The sequence below is a fragment of the Coloeus monedula genome, assembly GCF_965178545.1.
Source record: "Coloeus monedula genome assembly, chromosome: 12".
Taxonomy (NCBI): Eukaryota; Metazoa; Chordata; class Aves; order Passeriformes; family Corvidae; genus Coloeus; species Coloeus monedula.
Genome location: NC_138792.1, coordinates 495,636 through 514,686, shown reverse-complemented (window position 1 = coordinate 514,686; position 19,051 = coordinate 495,636). Strand labels below are relative to the sequence as shown.

The 19,051-nt window shown below is 50.5% G+C and overlaps 1 protein-coding gene across 3 annotated transcripts; it reads left to right on the top strand.

Annotated features, from left to right (window-relative positions):
• Positions 1-138: 138 nt before the first annotated feature.
• Positions 139-18,712, top strand: HDAC8 (histone deacetylase 8; the record flags this gene model as incomplete). 3 transcript variants are annotated; one of them, XM_082289500.1, is made up of 11 exons in its annotated part: positions 139-2,028; positions 2,492-2,544; positions 3,908-4,038; positions 5,522-5,663; positions 8,525-8,637; positions 9,624-9,701; positions 10,097-10,205; positions 11,783-11,955; positions 13,619-13,713; positions 16,051-16,156; positions 18,171-18,712. In XM_082289500.1, the coding sequence occupies 11 exons, from the start codon at positions 1,765-1,767 to the stop codon at positions 18,191-18,193; spliced, it is 1,287 nt and encodes a 428-aa protein (XP_082145626.1). The 3 variants fall into 3 exon arrangements, with proteins under 3 accessions (XP_082145626.1, XP_082145628.1, XP_082145627.1); XM_082289501.1 differs by lacking the exons at positions 139-2,028; positions 2,492-2,544 and having other exon boundaries at positions 5,522-5,622; XM_082289502.1 differs by lacking the exons at positions 8,525-8,637; positions 9,624-9,701; positions 10,097-10,205; ... (2 more) ...; positions 16,051-16,156; positions 18,171-18,712 and having other exon boundaries at positions 1,988-2,071; positions 5,522-5,667.
• Positions 18,713-19,051: the final 339 nt, after the last annotated feature.

Here is a 19,051-nt window from a genome sequence, read left to right as displayed (position 1 = left end):
GAGTCCATCTCTTTCAACGTCACTGCCCACAACTGGAAGGACAGAGGAAAGAACCTGTGTTCCAGAATCCCTTACCAACCATCCCCAGGCCCTGAAGTCTCTTTTGATTGCCCTTGGACTATGTGCTGCAGCTTCATTGCCACCCGCATGGAAGAGCAGTAGTGGGTAACAGTCTGAAGCTGAACCCGGCTGGGAAGTTTCCTAGTGCTTAATCTCGGCCCCAGGGAGGCAGCAGACTTCCCCTAAGAGGACCGTCTGTCTGGCATATTGGATCCTCAGAATGGAGTCACCTACAACTCTAACCCATCTTTCTCATGGAGGTGGACGTGGTCTGTGGGTGTCACAGCCAGGGCAACACCTATGGTGTAGATGGACTAACATCCATATCATCCTTTGCCTGGCCTTCCATGTGAGAGCTTCGTACCTGCTCTACAGAGGCATGTGGGGAAGCAAGGTGGGCAAGGAGGGGGTTTGCCTCCACCCCCTCCTTTTCTTTAAGTTACTGTCTTCACCTGCCAAGGGAGGATACAGGATCCCCTTGAACCTGTGTATTTTGGGGTGGCTGTTCCTGTCAGGGAGGGCAGAGCCTGGTTCCACCAGTCTTTCTCAGACTCCCTTATGCCCCTTAACCTTTCTATGTCCTCTCATAGCTGAGCCCCGAGGGTGGGCAGATCTTGGCTGCACCAAACGTGGCTGTTCTCACCACTGCCATCCTTCCCAGTGAAAGGCTCTGGCACTCCCTGTACCCAGCAGCCTGGATGGCTGTGTGTTTTCATGGGAGCTCTGTCTGAGTGGCCCCGTCCACTCTAGCAAGCACAGAAGATGTGGTTTCTGCTGGTTGGATGTCACAGCCTGAGCTCCTTCTGAGAGGGTGAGGGACAGCAGCTGAACTTGAGCTGGCAGGGTGACAGTGCCCATGCCGTGTGCCAGCACCGTGCTCTGCCCATGCTGCCTGTGGTGCTCCCTGGGCTGGCTGTATGTGAGTGCAGAGGTGGCTGCCAGGCAAAAATCGGCCACTCCGCTGTGGATAGGGCTAGCTCCAGAGCCAGATATTTTCTTCCGTGTGTGCCTGTGTTTTCTGATGTCCAGGTTGGTGTGGCCTCAAAGCCAGGTGGTCTCCTGGGGCAGCAGCTCTTCCGTACATGTGGCCATATGGAAAATCACACTATTAAAAGCCAGTGTCCATAAAGGAGAGAGAGGAGTCCTGCAACTTCATTCAAATAAAGGGAGAGAGTCCACTGGGACACCTGCCCGCAGGATTTTCTCTCTTGAGGTTTCAGAGAGCACAGCCTCCATTTATCCTAAGCTCCCAGCTGCATGTTGCCCTCTTCGTTTCCCTGTTGGCTGAGGTACTAGGAAGGTACAGCCTTCCCCAATCACCTACAACATCTTCCCCCCTTGAATCTGTCATTTTCCCCCAAAGTTCAGAAACTGTAGCTTGTGTAGACCCATTTGTCTGTTTCAGGAGTCAAACTCTTTGGGTTCTATAACAAACCTGTGGCTTGAAATGGGTAGAAACATTAAGACCCCTTTCAAAGACGTTAACACGCATATTAGCACACATCTTTCCCAGCATAGCTAATCCCTCCCTGTGTGACCCCTGCTCCCGTCAGAGGAGCCTTGAAGGGCCCGAGCCCCTGCCCGGCGCCTCCCTCTATCCCGAGCTGCCGGGGGTCGGGGGGCCCGGGCACGTCCTGAGGTGCGGCTCCTTGAGCAGGGCGGGCGCCGTGTGGGGGTCTGCGTGCAGGCCACGGACCTTTTTAAATGACATTTTTAGAGAATAACCATCACCTCGAGCTGCGTGGAAGCCCCAGTAAAAATGTCTCTAACACGAGTTGGCTGCCTTTTCTTACGCGGCCGGGCTGGGGGCAGAATAGTGGCGGGGCGGGCCTACAGCTCCCGGCACGCCGCGGGGCCGGAACTGCCCGTCCTGGTGCGTCCTGGACCAGCGGTGTTGCGGGTGCTGGTCCCGGCCGTGCCGGCTCCGATGGCGGCGGTGCCGCCGCCGGTCTACATATACAGCCCGGAGTACGTGGCCCTCTGCGACTCCCTCTGCAAAGTGCCCAAGCGGGTCAGCGTCGCGGCGGGGGCGAGGGGGCGCGGGGAGCACAGCGGTGAGGCCCGGTCGCGGAGGCGGCCGGCGCCCGGCACGGCGGCAGGAAAGGAGGAAGCGGGGGGAACGGGCGGCCCCGGCGGGAGGAATGTGGAGTCAGAGCGGGGAGGGCCCGTCTGTGCCTTCACAGCGCCCTTGGCAGCGCGGGCTTGGACACTGAAGTGACGCTTCCCTTCCCCGGGAAGCCGTGCGCGGCTGTGCTTCTGCCCGGGACTCCAGAAGGCCCCTTCACACGCCATGGGCACGGGCCGGAGCTGGGATCCGGGCAGGGAAAGCCGCTGCTGGGAGGAGTCTGAGCCACACCTCGTGTGCGAGTCCTTGAACCCCCGGTTGCTGGCTTTCTGTCTCCTGCTCTCACAATCTTATTCTTCTCTTTAGGCCAGCATGGTGCATTCATTGATTGAAGCGTATTGCTTACTTGACCAGATGAAGTAAGTGCTCACGTTTTCTGTGAAGGGGTGTTCTCCACTAAGGTTTGGAAGGTGCTGAGTAACTTCAGGTTTCACAATGTCCCTGCTGGCGGCGTGATTGTAGGAGCCCCCACAGTGTGTATTTCCAGGATTTAAGGAAAATGCTTGGTTTGCTACACGGACACGATTACAGTAGTTGTGGCAGGTGTAATTCATGGTTACCCTCCTTGTCTGATGGAGCACATATACCTCTGTGCCTTCTCTACAGTGTGTCACCCCCATGCTTGGGACTCTGAGCAGGGTGATGGCCTCGGTGCTGCTCCAGATCCACTGATCAGTCAGTGGTGATGCAGAGAGGGACTGTGTTGTTTTGGTGTGTTGTCATTGGTCTGGGAGACTTTTTGTGAGGTCTGCGTGCTGTTTAGGAGAGAAGACCATATGAGATCTGGGGCAGAAAAGTGAGGTACCTCTTGCCTCATTTGGCTCTTGACGCTGGGGCATATGAAGGGAAGAAAAGAAAGGCTTAGCTCAGCCCCTCTTGTGAAGCATCTAATAAAATCTTCAAAACAATATGCTCCAGTTCAGCAGGGCCAGAAGGTCTTTTTAAGACCTCTTTTTTAAACAATTTTTTTTTTTCTGGCAGAGTGTGCTTGGGAAATGGCTGCAGGTACCATTATGGAGCAGACCTGAAGGGGTGTTTGCCCTCGCATGGGGTCAGAAGCATCGGGGCCAGCCTGGAGCTGGGAGCTTCCTGTGTTCTTCCTGTAGCAATGGAGCTGTGGTGCATTGTCTGTGTGTGCTCCTAGTGTCCAAGTCTTGGGGAGGGCTCAGTGTGTTGCAGGATTTGCTTAGGCACACTGCAAAGCACCCAGACCCAGGAAGGTGCTGTGCATGTTGCTGAGAACAGTGACAGTCTGCGCTTTGGTGCAGGTCACAGCATACAAGAGGTGTTGCACAGCTCCTGATCGAGGCTGAGGTCCTGCCGCAGCACTCTGCTGGGCCTGGGCATTTCCCTCAGTTAGTTCCTCTGTGTGTAATCTGAATGTTGGATCCGCTGGGGATTGCACAAACTGAGAGAACATGCAAAAAACGGAAAAAAACTTGAAGCAAAGTGGGACGATTAATGCAGGCAGCACCTGCAGGTGTTCTTCACTGGGGTGGGCACCACGGGCAGTGCCAAGCCAGGGGCAAGGCCTGCTCCAGCTCAGCTGGGTGGCTTTCTCACTTGAGTGACAGTCCAGTGCAAGGGGAAGAGGGAGTTTTGTTTGCTTTTACAACAGTAACAGCTGAAAGAAGGCTCCTAGGTTAAAGGCTAAAGCTGGACATTCCAGCTGAACCCTGGAGCCTCTTGCCCTGATATGCTCCCTTCCTCCTCTCTGCCTAGGATAGTCAAGCCAAAAGTGGCCTCCATGGAGGAAATGGCAAGTTTCCACACAGATGCTTACCTGCAGCACCTGCAGAAGGTCAGTGAGGAGGGGGATGATGACCACCCGGAGTCTGTGGAGTATGGACTAGGTAAGGATGCACATCTTCAGCAGGAGATAAGTTGAGTGCCAGGGCCAGGATGCTTTTTGCGGGAGCTGCAGTTAGAGGGGTGAGCTCCGGGGGACACTGGGCTTGGTTTTGAAGGGAAATGCTCTTTGACAGGGTGTTGCTGAACCCCAGCAGTCTTCTGACATGGTGGCACTTTCCCTGGTGGCAGCAGAGGATACAGCTAGCTTCATACTGCTGCTCTGTGCAGCTTGGCCTGTCTCTTGCTGACCGGGGCTGATGCCCTTTGCTGCTGCTCTGAGGCTCTGGAACAGGATGGAAGACTCTGACAACTGCCCTCGGGCTGGAGCTGGGACTGGCTGCAGCCAGCCTGCTGTGGGGAGGGCATGCGTGAACAGCTGCCTGCAGCTGTAGTGACTTGCTCTGCAGAGACCAGAGCAGCTGCTGTCTGTCTGGTGACTTGACTTACGTCTGGAGCAGAGGGCTCTTGTGCCCTCCTGGACCTGAGCCAGCCTGAGCAATGCAGCGGGTGAAGCAGGCGAGACAGCTAGGGGCACTGTCTTGGTCTCAGGAATGGGAGGAGTGACCCAGAACTGAGGCAGAGGTGCAGATTCTGCGCCGATCTCATGAGTGTCCCTTAGACTTTACATTCCTGAGGCTGCTCTGTGTGCAGGAAGACAAGCAGCTCAGGTATCATGTTTTGTGGGCAACAGTTTCTGGTCAAGTAGCCAGAGACCTGACAGTAGTTTTTTGTGAGATTGGTATGAGGGACCAGTAGATTGGGCAAGCCAGGCACACAGCTTAGAAGTTGGTTCAGGACACATTTGTTAATGAACTGAATGCAAGAAAACATTTGGGTCATTGCTTTTTGTGGTGGGTTGATTTTTGTGGTGTGGGTGGGGATTTTTTGCCAGGTGCCCACCAAGATCTACTTTCTCTCCCCCTCAGTAGGGTGGGGGAGAAAATACAGTGGGAAAGATCATGTCAAGATAATAACAAGGAGATGACTCTCCAGTTACTGTCACCAGCAAAACAGACTATACATAGGGAAATTAATTCAATTTATTGCCAATTAATAACAGAGTAGGATAGTGAGAATTCAAGATAAAACTGAAATCGCCATCCCCCTCATCCACCTTTCTTCCCCGACTCAGCTTCACTCACAGCTCTTCTCCTTTCCCCCTCAAGCAGTGTAAGGGGATGGGGGTTGTGGTCAGTTCACACGTCTCTGCTGCTCCTTCGTCCTCACTCTTGCCCTGTGTATAGGAGGGGTCCCTCCCACAGGACACAATCTTCCATGAACTTTTCCAGTGTGGGTCTTTACTATGGGTAGCAGTTTTTCAATAACTTCTCCAGTATGGATCCTCCATGGGATCAGTCCTTCAGGAACAGGCTGCTCCAGCCTGGGTCAGTCCTGAGGGCTCAAACAAAAGGAATGTGCTTCCCCTGGAGGAAAGGGCCTGTTGTGTTTGACACGTGGACTCTTACCTGGACTCTTAACCTGCAGGTTACGACTGTCCAGCCACTGAAGGGATCTTTGAGTATGCGGCAGCTGTGGGAGGAGCCACCATCACTGCAGCCCAGTGCCTGCTGGACGGCAAGTGCAAGGTAGCAATTAACTGGCCTGGAGGGTGGCATCATGCAAAGAAGTAAGAAAACAATCTCTTCCCTTGTGTTTTCTCATCTGGTGTCTAAACCCTGCTTCCTAGTTCCCAGCTTCCCTGCAAACCCTTAGGGTGCAATGATCCAGTTGGAAGAGAAAGCAAGGTGTGAGGGAAGGCAGGAGATACAAAGGAAAGAAACAGAAGGCAGGGCAGAGGCCTGAGAGGAGGCAGGTCACTGCCCAGTGCTGGTGCTATCGCTGTCATGGGCTGCAGAGCAGGTCTGGGGCAGGTATACTTCCAGGTGTCCTGTCATTCCTTGATACATCATTATCTCAAGAAGCTCAAGTGAGAATGAATTTTGTGGGGTCCATGGAGAAGCACAGTGGAGAGACAAACAATTGATGTCACTGCCAGTTGGGAACACAATGAGAATGTGGCAACATGTCCAAATTGTTTTATGTGGCTTTTTGGGTTTCTTAAGAGGTTTGAAACGGTGCAGGACTGACCTTGGGTTACCCCATTGGCGGCTGTTTCCCATGAGCTCTAACATCAGTAATGGTCTTCCAGCACAACAGGAGAGGAAGCAAAGTTCTGTCCCTGAATCCTGTGGTTCTGTAGTGGTAAAATAATTTGTTTCTGTCCCATTTTCCATGGATGTATGTTTTATTTAACTTATACTCCCCATCTCCCAAAACGTGGGACCTCTTTGCAGTGTAGACAAGACACCACCCTTCCTAGTCCACAGCCAACTGGTGTTTGCAGTGCTGCTCTGTGTCCCTGGGGAACCTCAGGAGTTCTCATCAGCCCTGTGTCTAACCCTGGCAGCTTGTACATGCATGTGCAGGTGTCTTGCTCCGCTGACTTTTCTGACCTGGCAAAGGAACTTCAGGTGTAACGGTGGTGTGCAAGTGCCAGCAATAGCAATGTCTCAGGCCATTTCCTGGTGGGCACTTGGCTGAAAATGGCTTCAGATGCAGCTTGCTGTGAAAGGAGACTTGCATGTGGCAGAGCCGAGCCCTCACTTTGTGCAGAACTGATGGCTTTTGGGGAATCTCCTGTTCTCTTCTGTCTGGATTGCGTGGCTTTAAAAATGCCTGTAATGAGAAAAATCTTAGCAGTGTTGCTGCTGCTGAGCTTTTAGCACTTGAGTCTGTTTAAAAAAAGGCATTTAATACTTACTGATCCCAAAGGAGTCTTCCCAGTCACCCCAGTAAGCTGATGTGTGATGCTTCAGGGTAGGTCCCAGCCCAGTGTGAAGGTCCAGCCAGACTGACACCGAACTGCAGGTGCCTGGTGCTAGGACCTGTGTCCTAGCAAAATACAGTCCTTTTGTCAAAAGCCACCTGCTGTCTGGTGGTTTAGTTGCTTTCCAGGGTCCTAAAGGTAGGAATGGCCTGGGACTTTGGAAGCTCTCAGTTCAGAGGATGCCTTTGGGGTTGAGGGTAAGATGCTGAGTAAGTGCCTTTTCTCAAGCCAGCCATACCCTCCCTTCTGGCAGTGACGCTCAGAGCTTTGCTGGGTGGATTTAGGGCAGCACGAGGGAATCCCAAGTGCTGGCCCTGAGCTGCAGCTCTGGCACTGCTCTGCATTTGTTTGAATTGGTGTCCTGCTCTGCTTGGCCTTGAGTTTCAGAGATGTGTGTTACAGCATGGAGAGAGTGCCCAAGACAGTGTGGTTCACTTTGCTTCCTTGTGGGCTGTGAGGGAGGAGAGAAGTACATAATTACAGTTGAGTCAGATTCTCAGGATACCTGTTAACACCTCCATTCTCAGCATCACTGTAAATGAACAGAGTCACTGGGAAACACTGGTGCTCCATGGCACTTGCAGGGAGTGAAAGCAAGTGCAGTTTTGCTACCCACAGCTTGCTCCTCACCGTTCCCAGCTGTTGCTGAGCAGGAGGTGTCAGGGCAAATGAGCTGAGTGCTGTGACTGGAAGTCAAGAGGCATTTCCCAGACATGCATCCTGGATCCTGATATAATTTGTGGAAAAGGTATCTGGGCGCTCCTGTTGCAAAGTATAAAGTTTTGCCTTAAATCAGCTGTCCAGGGCAGATTTAGGAATGCATGCGGACTGGTGCTAAGTGGTGATGGGGACTTGACTTTGGAGTGAGGCTGGAGTAGGGGTCAAGAAACTTTCTTGTTCCTTTGATGCCAGCAAGGAAGCTGTCCCCTGATTATTTGTCAGGGATAAATCATTCCGTGGTACACGTGTCCTCTGTTTAGCTGCTGGGACTCTCTCCTGGCTGAGCTCAGGAGCTGTATCTTGAGGGACTGCATGTGGGACATCCCATTTGTGTTTTCCTGGGGAGAGAAAGAGGGAGTTACTTTGGGAAGGGGTTTAACCTTCATAGCCTGAGACTTTGGAACAGCAGGAGAATCCTGTGACTGCCTTGGACTTGCCTTTCACTGCCAGGACCTTCCCAGGAGCTGTGACCCAGACAGCAGGGTTGGAGTGGCTACCTGTCTGTGCCCGTCCAGAACTCAGAGGAAAATGGCCAAGGGGACTGTCCTCTTGCCTCAGAGAGAGAGTGGGTTTGAGTCGAGTGGCTCTGAAATTCTTTAAAATGTCTCAGGTGCAGAAAGCTACCATTTTGTTTGTTCAACAGTGCAATGGTCAGAGGTATCCCCTCACAGGCCAGGGCCTCTCTGCAGCAGAGCCAACTGATGCTTACCCAGCTGCCAGAAAGCCCAGAGCTGAGAAGCAGTTGGTACAAGCAGTCTGTGCTTCCCAGCCATGCTTTGAGTGGTTCCTGACCCACCTCTTGGTCACTGCTGGGCCTTGGATGAATTTTCGTGCTCCACTGTGCCCCTCTGAGGTGGACACTTGCAAAGTCAGAGTGAGAATACTGGGATCACTGCTGATTGCATTGGCAATGTTCAATGTCACAGACATTGTTTTCACAGGGATGAAGCTTCTGGCTTCTGTTACCTGAATGATGCTGTCTTGGGGATCCTGCGGCTGCGCCAGAGATTTGACCGTGTCCTTTATATCGATTTGGATTTGCATCATGGGGATGGTAAGGCCCAGCAAAGGCTGCAAACAGCACAGCTACACAGACTCAGTGAGGAAAGGGAAAAGTCAAGGCTTGTCTGCACAGCAGGGCTTTACTTGCTGCAACAGCCATGGCTTTGGCTCCTTTCGGTTCAGTTGAATTGCCTCAATTCATTTCTGCCTTGTCCTGCTTCACAGACTTGCCCTGTGCTGCTCCTCAGACCTCTCTTGAGAGTTTGGGCAGAAGTCTTGTACCTAAAGCAACAGATAATGTGTCCCAGTCTCCCATCCTGGCAGAGCAGTTGCTGACAGGGTTTAATTGTTTAATGGTCCAGTGCAAGAGGGAAGCAGCCAGAAGTAAATGGTGCTTTTAAAAAAAGGCTGGATGCTATAAATCTAGAGCCAGAGCTGGCCTTGCCGAAACTTCTCTCTCCTTCAGGGGCATTATTTCTACACCATTTAATGTTTCCTGCTCTTCTAAATTTTATGGTGTGTTTCATTTTGCTCCGTTTCCTCCCTGCATTTGGTTTCTGTTAAGTTTCCTGTTACTTCTTTTTTCCCTCTCCACCCCCACTATTTTAATATGTCCTTAAGGAAAAGGCACGTTGAACCACAGCAGCACTGAGAAAAAGCAAGAGAGCCCAGTAGCACTGCTTCTAATCAGAGCCAAGCTCTGGCCAAGGCAGCCCTGCTCGGATCCCTCTCCCACCTTCGCAGGCCTAGCAGCATAGGCAAGTGCTGCTGCCATGGGTACTGATGTGAAATATCGAGATCCATTCAGTACTGATTAGCATGAGACCTGCCAGATTCATTGCAGTTGTGATCTTTGCTGCAGTTGAACCCCAGTCTCTGTGCATTGAGGATGGATTTATTGAGCCACATCTGCATTTCTGCTTTGTTCATACTGCTCCTTCTCTGCTTGATGCCCTGTGTGTATCAAGCAGCTCTGTGTGTTCACACTCTGTCATTTATGTAAATGATGCATGAAAGCTTTTTTCCCTTTCCTAACAGGAGTTGAGGATGCCTTTAGTTTCACCTCGAAAGTCATGACTGTTTCTCTGCACAAATTTTCACCAGGATTTTTCCCAGGCAAGTTGAACACGTGAGGTTTGTGTTCATTTGGTTCACACATCACTGGCGAGGCCTCTGTAAAGGCAAGTCCCATCCCTGCCGTCCAGCCAACATGTCTTGCTGCCTCTCCTCTTGACCCAGGAGACGGAAAGAGGGGGGAGCTACGTGTTTGGCATTTCCCCCTTTGTGGTTGTAGCTGAGCTCTGGGCAGAGCCCCTTTGATGCTGCATGGCAGAATTGGGCGAATGAGAGAACTGGGTCCCTCCACCCCGCCTTTCTTGGTGGTGGCAAGTGGACTTCTCCATAAGCATGCCAAATGTCCTGGCTCTCAGCTTGCCTCTGAGACATCTCACATGTCTCTCTCTTGCTGCTGCTCTGCTTTCCCTCCTAATTGGGGTGTTTCTGTTGTGCAGGCACCGGTGATGTGACAGATGTTGGCCTGGGAAAAGGTCGCTATTACAGTGTGAACGTGCCCATTCAAGATGGCATTCAGGATGAGAAATATTACCAGATCTGTGAATCGTAAGCCCTCTTGCTCTGATACAACTGACTCGGATGGGATTTCAGAGAATAAGATACTACACAACTTACTATTTTTACTTACAGTCCTTTCTTAAGGCTTGTCCCTTCCCCTATCCCAGCCTTTGATTACAATGAACATGGATTGTAAGTTCTCAGAGGACTTGTCTGAATCCTTAAGCAAACTGAATATACAGAGACATTTGTGGGTGTCTGGAGGGGTCTCTGCCACAAGTTAGCCTATCTCCTTAGATACACCTCCACAGGTGTGTATCTAAGGAGAGACTGAGAAGGTACAAGTATTTTTTAGCTGTGGACTTAGGGCTAGATGTTTTTTCTTCAGATAAGTGCTCTGAATTCTGACTGTGGGACATATGCTTGGGGCTTAGCTGAAAGCGTTTTCCTAGCACCTTCTGTCTGTGCTGGAAGAATGAAATGCTGCAGGCTGAATATCTGATGGTGACAGAGCTGCCTTCTGGCAGTCCCTTCTGTCACTCAGCTGATGGTGGACCTCACAAGCTGTTGCCCATGTCAAAACTGGGCTGCGAGGCTTGTTCTTTTCCAGGGGAGAGGAGTCTCAGTGTAGGAGCTGCAGGACGTGGTAGCACATCCACCTCTGACACTTGAGGGCTGAAACCTCTCTAAACTTGTAGGTCAGTAGGGCAGTCATGCAAGGGCCATGCCTCCTGCTGGCTTGTTGGTGCTTGCCACTGCTGGGGCAGAGCAGTCCTCTTTGTGCCGGAGGACATGCTTCTGAAAGGCAGCTCTAGGCGCTGAGACAGGTCAGGAACCCACTCAGGAGGAGCCTGCTGCATGCATTCACAGCTGAAGGACATAATAACCTACCATAGATTGCAAGTTGTACATAGCTAAAGCTTCTGCAAAGAGACTTTGAGGTATCTTTTGAGTTCTGTCCAGGCTGGGAGGCAGTCACGGGCATGACTGTGGATGTCTCATCCAGCTGTTGTTTGAGGGTGATTGTCTGTAGTTCTCAAAACCATGGTGAGCTTGAAGCATGAAGCTTTGTCCAATGCAGGTTTTTGCAGGCTGACTACTCCCTGCACAGAGCTTTTCCTCATAGTTTTGCTTCAAGTGCCACATACAAGAGAGGAGAGTGAGAGCCTAGCCAGAGCCTTCCTCTGTTTCTCCTGTCCTCTCCTCTCCTGTCCTGATCAGAGGTGTCTGAGAGGTCAGGATTGTTGTTTTGCCAGACCCTGATTTCCACCATGACTTTCACGGGGCAGAAAAGCCTTTGGCTTGTCCTGCAGCCAAAAGGCAGCCAGTTTAAATGTGGAGTTTGGTGCTACCACTGAACTGGTGAGGACTAGATCCTCCTCTGCTATGTTATCAGTGGTGGTTTTTACCTTCATCAGCCTTCTGATAAGTGATCTGAGAGCTAAACTTGCTGTGGAGGTAGAAGGCTACCTGGGAGCAGAGGCAGTGTAACTAGTATGAGTTGGGTGGAAGCAGAGAATGCAGAAACCCTGAGAGGCATTGGTGGATCTGAGGGACCAGGGCCGTGCCATCAGCATTCCTCTGAGCTGTGCTGGCATTAACCGGACTGCTCCTCCTCTCCCCAGAGTGCTGAAGGAGGTGTATGCTGCCTTCAACCCGGATGCAGTTGTGCTGCAGCTGGGGGCAGACACCATTGCTGGAGACCCCATGTGCTCTTTCAACATGACACCTGAGGGAGTGGGCAAGTGTCTCAAGTATGTCCTGCAGTGGCAGCTAGCAACTCTTGTCCTGGGAGGAGGTGAGTGCATCCTGCTGTTCTCAGAGAAACATGTTTGTCCTCCTGTGACCCTGCCTCGAGTGCCTGCCTGCCTGCCCTTGGGCTCAGCACTGGCAAGGGTTTAGCAGGGGGACTGCTGGGCAGTGTCAGGAGGACACACTGTGGCACAGTACTGTTTCCTCACACCTGAAATCCTTGATACTGGCAGGTGCAAGTCTCAATCCTGACTCAGATCTTGAGTTAAAAGCTGCATGGCTCCTCTGGAGAAGAGGAGGGGCCAACAAACTGACCCCGACTTCTCAGTGGCACCTCTGATTCCTATCTCTGCTGATCAGCCCCTTTTGGTGCCTCTCTTTAAAAATGAGCACTATGTTCCCAAACCTACCTTGGGCACCTGATGATGAATGGTTTCATTAATATTCAAGCAGGGCCTTGGGACAAGGCCTGGCTGCCTGCAAGGTACAGCAGGGCTCTGATACCCAGTGAAGGCTAAGCTGGACTTATCTCTGCTGTGCTGCCTAACCGGCTGCTTATCCAGTGGAGACAGCACAGGACAGGCTTTATGACAGAGCATTTCAGAGCAACAAAAGCCACCATGTGCCAAGGAAAGCCCCTGAGCTCCATGACTGGAACTGGATCAGCTTTAGCTGTTGTCCTTTTTGAGATGGGGGAGATCAGGTATAGCATATTAAGGCTAAAATTTGATGTGCCTGATGCCCTTTGTTTTGGAAAGGTTATGAGTGTTCAGTCCTGCTGTGGCTTGTCTGTGAGTATGCTGGAGATGTCACCTTTCAGACAAAACCCAAAACTTCTGTTAAAAAATGAGGATCTACTATGTGTGACTTGTGAAAATACCAAAGGAGTGTCCCACCACTGCAGCATGTGGAAGCATTTGAAGTGGAAATTGGGGGAGAAGTAAAAAAAAGCAGGGAAAAAAACCCACAACAACCAACGCAAACAGAAGGGAATGTTGAAAAATATGGTGTCTCTGTCTTGTCGAAGTGCTTTTCTCCCTTTACCATTCTAGTTTTCTTTTCTGGAAAAAAACTTACCCAAGTCTTTTGCAGGGATGCTTTCAGCTAAGGTTTCTCCTTGTGGGCTCATGTTCGTTACCATGGAGGTAACCATTTCCTACTGACTGTGAAATCTCATTTCCCTGTAAAGCAGTTGCAGGTGGTACTGATGAGTTTCACATTTGTCCTCTCAAGCATGACAGTGCTGAAGAGGTCACCAGCCTACGGCTGGGCATGTGTATTTTGCTTTATAGGTCAAAGGCTGGTATTAAAAAGCAGGAAGCCCTCATTTCTGCTGCGGCCCTTGCACTTCTCTCCCTGCTACTTGTGAATGGCTCTCCTTGTTGCCAGGAGAGAGTGCAGCGCATGGGGCTGGGAGCTCATCCTGGGTCTGAGATGGTGGCTGGAGGACCGGCCTCTGCCACACTGGATGTAACTGGGGTTCAGTTTTAGAAGTCTGCTCTTGCATACACTGTCATTCAGACCTGGCCTTGTGTAGCCAGCAGGTGCAAAATGCAGATTTTGGGCATGGCTTGAGTAGATGAACTAAGCTTAATTCATGTAACCTGCACACAGTGGCTCCGTGATTTGTTCCTTCCACTTAAATCTCCTTTTCCCTTTTCCCTTTCCCTGCTCTTCCTCCTCAAAATCCCAATTCTTGCTGGAAACAGGAGGTTACAACCTTGCCAACACAGCTCGCTGCTGGACATACTTGACTGGGGTCATCCTTGGGAGAACACTGTCCTCTGAGATCCCTGATCATGAGGTAATGGTTTGAAAAACCTTCCCTTCTCCTTGCAGAAGAGACAGTTGTTCTGTTTAGTCCACACAGCATCCTTGCCACTCAGTCCTGTTTTATGGAGACACTTAGTAACAATACTGCCCTGACCTAGCAGTATGGTGGGTGCTTGTGCCCAAAAACAGAGGCTGTCTGCAGATTTCTGCGAGAGGTCTCACGTGCCAATAAACTCCAATCTTAGATAATTACAGAGAGGGTGAGCAGAGGGAGTCACCGGTTTGCTCAAGGAGCTCCTTAGGATGTGCCTTTTGCCTTTCTCAGGGCTTTAAATTTTTGCCCTACTTTCATCTATCTACACAAAGGACCAGGTGCAGCTTTGAAGCTTTGGCCATAGGGCCTGGTACTGTCTTTGTGCCCGTGCTGGTGTTTTTCAAGTCTTGAGTGAGACTGGACAGCTTCTTGGAGGGACATAATCTAGACCGAATTTGTGTGGAATAACTATGGGCTGGAATCATTGAATCACTGAAGGGTTTGCGTTGGAAGGGACCTTAAAGGCCATCTAGTTCCGCTTCCCAGCCATGGGCAGGGACACCTCCCACTAGACCAGGTTGCTCCAAACCCTTTCCAGCCTGGCCTTGAACACTGCCATGTTTATAATAGGTCTCAAACCACAGATCAGTGTTACCAACCCTACACAAACAAACCTGCACATGCAGAGTAATTCAAGCCTACAGTGGCTACAGAGGAGAATTCAGGTTTTACCTATGTCTAAGGATCTGATGGATCGGTATACATAAGGAAGTAAAATTTCTGTGTGGATTGAGGCTGGAAATTCATCATTATAGAAATCTGTGATTAGAGATGCAAGATGCTTTTTAAGAGACATCATGCTTAAATACGGTCCTTTAACCAGATTTTCGCAGAAACAGATTATAAACAAGACTGGTATGTGTGGGAAGTGAAAAGGGTGGGTCTTCTGTAGGAATTAACCTGCAGAAGGTGGTTAGGTTTGTTGTTGCTCCAGAAACTTTCTCATGAAAACTACACATGAAAAAAAACCCCAACTTGTAGATATCAAAACTCTCCTTTCAAAGTAAACTGGAAACCAGTCCAGGAATGTTCCCTTTTGTTTATGCTCATTGCCCTTGTTATCATTTCATAAACTGATATCACACAGTACAGCAACAAAGCAATCCTGATCCCTCTCCCTGCTCTGAAAAATATCATCACAAAGAATACATATATGCTCACATATACGTACTACACCCACATGAACAGACCAAGCAACATTTTGGCCAGTGGCTCTGTACCCAATACCAGCAAATGCTTAGATCCAATTTGTTTCCAGCCCACTCTGGGCACATCTGTTATTATCTCAACGCTTTGTGCCCCATACTGGGCACCAATTAAGGTTGTCTTAGGAATGGTATTCTCCAATTTAGTGCTCCTGTTAAAAGCATGCACTGCTCCCCCTCCCCCCTCCAATTGGAGGTACAAAGGGTAAATATCATGGTTTAAATAAGAACTATTTCCTGGAAACAGCAGTGACATAAGAAACAGAACAGTAACAGCAACAGCAACAATAGTAATGATAGAGGGAGCAAGAAAAGAAACAACTCACGCAGAAACACCCCTGCTCCCCTGACAATTGACAACACTGCACAGCTCCCTCTGCCATGTTGTTTCAGCTGGAAGGAATCCCTTCTGTCCGGAAAAGAGTCCCTTTCCCCTGCCCTCAGCAATGACATGAGGTGGTGTAGAATAACCTCTGTGTCCTGGCCATGCCCCCTCCCAGCTACTGCAAAAACTGACCCTGTCCTGGCCAGAATCATGACACAACTGCTGGCAATAACCTGTGATTCTGTGTTGGCACATCGACCCCATGTGCTGCAGATTTCCTGTACGCTATCTGAGCACTTAGCCAGGAGAGACACAGTATCCTCGCAGCACACTGATTTTCCTCTCCCAGGTGTTTCATGGTCATGTCAATGCAGCATTCAGCAAGGTAGGAGGTGAATGGTAGGATATATGATTGGCAGCACTCGAAATTTAGTAATAAAAAAATCCCATTTGCAGGTAACCATGTGTAAAATGAATGTCAATAGCTTTCCCAAATGAAGCATTGGGATAGACATTTGACTGCCCCACTGGGCTCTGCTTCCCATCACTTGAATTAGGAAGCTGTTGAAAACTCCAGGTGGACACAGACACTGCTGAAGTACCACCTAGATGTAGTTAAGCTACATGTGGCCCTTAGATGGAGAAATGGTTTTTTGCCTTTTTACAGATACCCATGGGGAGCCCTCCTTCTAGCCTCAGCCTTCAGAGACCTCTCTGCTGACTCTCCTCTCCTCTTCCCTGCAGTTCTTCACAGAGTACGGTCCTGATTACGTGTTGGAGATCACACCAAGCTGCAGACCAGACCGCAATGAGCCACAGAGAATTCAAGAAATTCTGAGCTCTATCAAAGGTGCGTTGTCCAAGCCAACACTCCTGCTTCAGGCTTACAGGTGTTTTTAGAGGGGGGTTCAGAAGAGCTCATTGGAGTCTTTCTCACTGACTGGAAAGATGAACCACATTCACTTGGCTGCTCCTTAGTGCACAGTGTCATTTGCCTCCCACATCCCTTGGGATTTTCAGGGTTGGTGGTACAGAGTTATGGGTCCCTGTAGCAAAAGTTGCCATTGCCTTTCCTCTGGCTGGGCAGGGGAGCATGAGGCCTTGTCCTTACTGGAATCATAGAACAGCCCAAGTTCTAAGGGACTTCGAAGATCATCTGGTCCAAGCTTTCTTGGGAAAGGGAGCATAGACAAAGATTACGTAGCAACCTGTCCAGTCACATCCTGAAACTTCTGACAGTGGGGCCTTTACCACATCCCTGGGGAGTTTCTTCCAGTAATTGATTGTTCTCACTGTAAAAAAATACTTAAAATAAGGTGAAACCTCTCCTGGTGTAACTCACACCTGTGGTCCCTTGTCCTCTCTGTGTGGCTCCTTGTGAAGAGAGAGCCTCTGTGCTCTGAAGCCTACAGAGTAGGCTTCAAGTACTAGACTACTGTGATGAGGTCCCTCCTAAGCCTTCTCTTCTGCAGGGAGAGTCTTTCCTCATTGGGCAGGTTCTCCAGCATCTGATCACCTTTGTGGTCGTCCTTTGGACCCTCTCTGCTCTGTCCATGTCTTTTGTGATTTGTGGGGATCAGAACTGGACATGATACTCATCATTCATCAGCCATTTGTCAGCCTGGAATGAGATGATCCTGTTTCTCTTAGTAATGCTCCTACAGATGCTGCACAGGATCCAGTTTGCTTCATTGCTGCAGCAGCACACTGCTGGATCACATTCAGCTTGCTGCCTATCAGGACCCCCACATCCATTTCCGCAAGGCTGCTTCCCAGTCACACAGATCCCAGCCTGAACTGGGCACCTTCTACCCCAAGTTCAGGACCTTGCTTTTGTCTTTGTTAAACTTAAGACTGTTCTTTTTAGTCCAGTCTTCCAGCCTGTCCAGCTCTCTAAGATGGCTCTCCCTTCTGACGTGTTCATCTCAGCACCCAGTTTGGTGCTGTGGTTGCTTTCAATCTCATTATCCAGGTCATTTACGATGTTGAGCAATGTGGGGCCCAGTATCCGTCCCTGGGGGACACCACTAGAGACAGGCTGCAAGACCATGTAAAAACCATTGATCACCACCCTATGTGAGCTCCCTGGGAGTCAGCTCCCTCCCTATCCCCTTTGCAAACCACCCATCCAATCTGTGTCTTTCCAGTTAGTCCAGGAGGAGACTGTGGGAAATAGCTATCTGGAACTGGGACAGGTCTCCAGCAGGCAGGACTCAAAGGTTTTCAAGTCCAGGACAGGCAGCTGGCTGAGCTCTGCCAGCTCCAGCCAATCTCATTCTATGCCCTTGCCCATCTGTCTTGTCCCTGTCTGCCAGAGGGGCTGAGAACAGCAAGATGGGGCTTGGCAGCCCTTTTCCATCTGTGTGTTGCAGTGTGCTGGTGTTAGAAGTAGGGTAGGAAGTGCAGTGGCCATGGATGCCTGTGGGTGTCCTCTCCCAAGCACAGACCAATCCTAGGGAGGATCCTTGGGGACCTGTCCAAGAGGGTAGAAGGAACAGCATCACTCCAGAGGTGGAAAGGAGGGCTGTGCACTCCTGTCTGTGAATCCAGCCTGAAAGAAGGACGAGGCACCAGGGAGTGAGCATGTGTCTCGGATGCTGGTCCACGAATCCCAAACCAGCATTTAGCATAGTGAAAGCAGTGGCAGGGTTCCCCTGTGGTAATTTCCAAAGCCTGGCTTGGACAAGGGCAGCAGCCCCTGCAAAGGGAGCAAGGGGTCAGCAGGAACTGAGATCTGTGCTGAAGCTGGAATTCCCATGTTGTAGCCTAGTCCATCATGCATGGGGGTGGCACCCCTTGCCAGGTCACTCCATCAGGCTAAAATATCAGTGGAAATACCCTTTTCTGCTTCCTTTCATTTGCAGGGAATCTGAAGCACGTTGTTTAGCAGAAAAGGAAGGCTCAGGCAAGAGCATTTCCTATGGGGAAGACAGCATATTTATGTGAACAACTGGTGAAATCTGTGGCTGCAGGGAAAATTTGGAAGAAATTACTGTTGGTTGGTTGGTTAATTTTTTTTTCTCTTTAAAGAAGAAAAGCTGCTGCATGCCACAAGCACTGTGGCTCTCCCCAGGCAGGAGTATGGGCCCTCCAGCCACAGCCTTCCAGTGCTGGCAGAGCCTTCCTTGCTCCTTTCTCTTTCCTTTTTTAACACCACAGTTTGTTCACACAATTGGTTTTAAATGTGTTTTAAGAGAGGGGCTGCTCAGAGCTGTGAGCCCTCCCCAGCTGGAGCCCAGTGCTGCATTACCTTCCTGGTAGGGGCACAGCCTCAGAGCTGCCCACTCAGGAAGTAGAGCCTGAGAGCTACCCTGAGGCATACAGGTTGTGTCTCTTACCCACAGAAAGGCACAGCCATTGTGTTTTTAACTGGGAGTTCTTAAAAAATAAAATGTTTTAAATACTCCTCCAGCCCTTTCCTTTCTTCTTCCACCCACCCTGCCTTGCCAGTGCTCTTTTCCACAGCACCCCCCACTGCAGAGCCATGCAGTGTGAGCTCCTGAAGTCCTGCGCAGATGGGCCAGAACCTGGGGAGCCTCTCAAGAGTGTTGAGGGAGATGCAGGACATTGTGGCAGCTCCTGTCCTGGGAGATCTTGGATGAACTTCCAGATGCTCTGGTGCCCCATGAGAGCTGCCATAAGGTGTCTCAGCAAGGGAACAGGTATACAGGTATCTGGGGCAGATCTCTCCCAGTGCCATGGGCCACGGAGCCTGGCCTCTGCTGCCCTTGTCCCCTTATTCTCC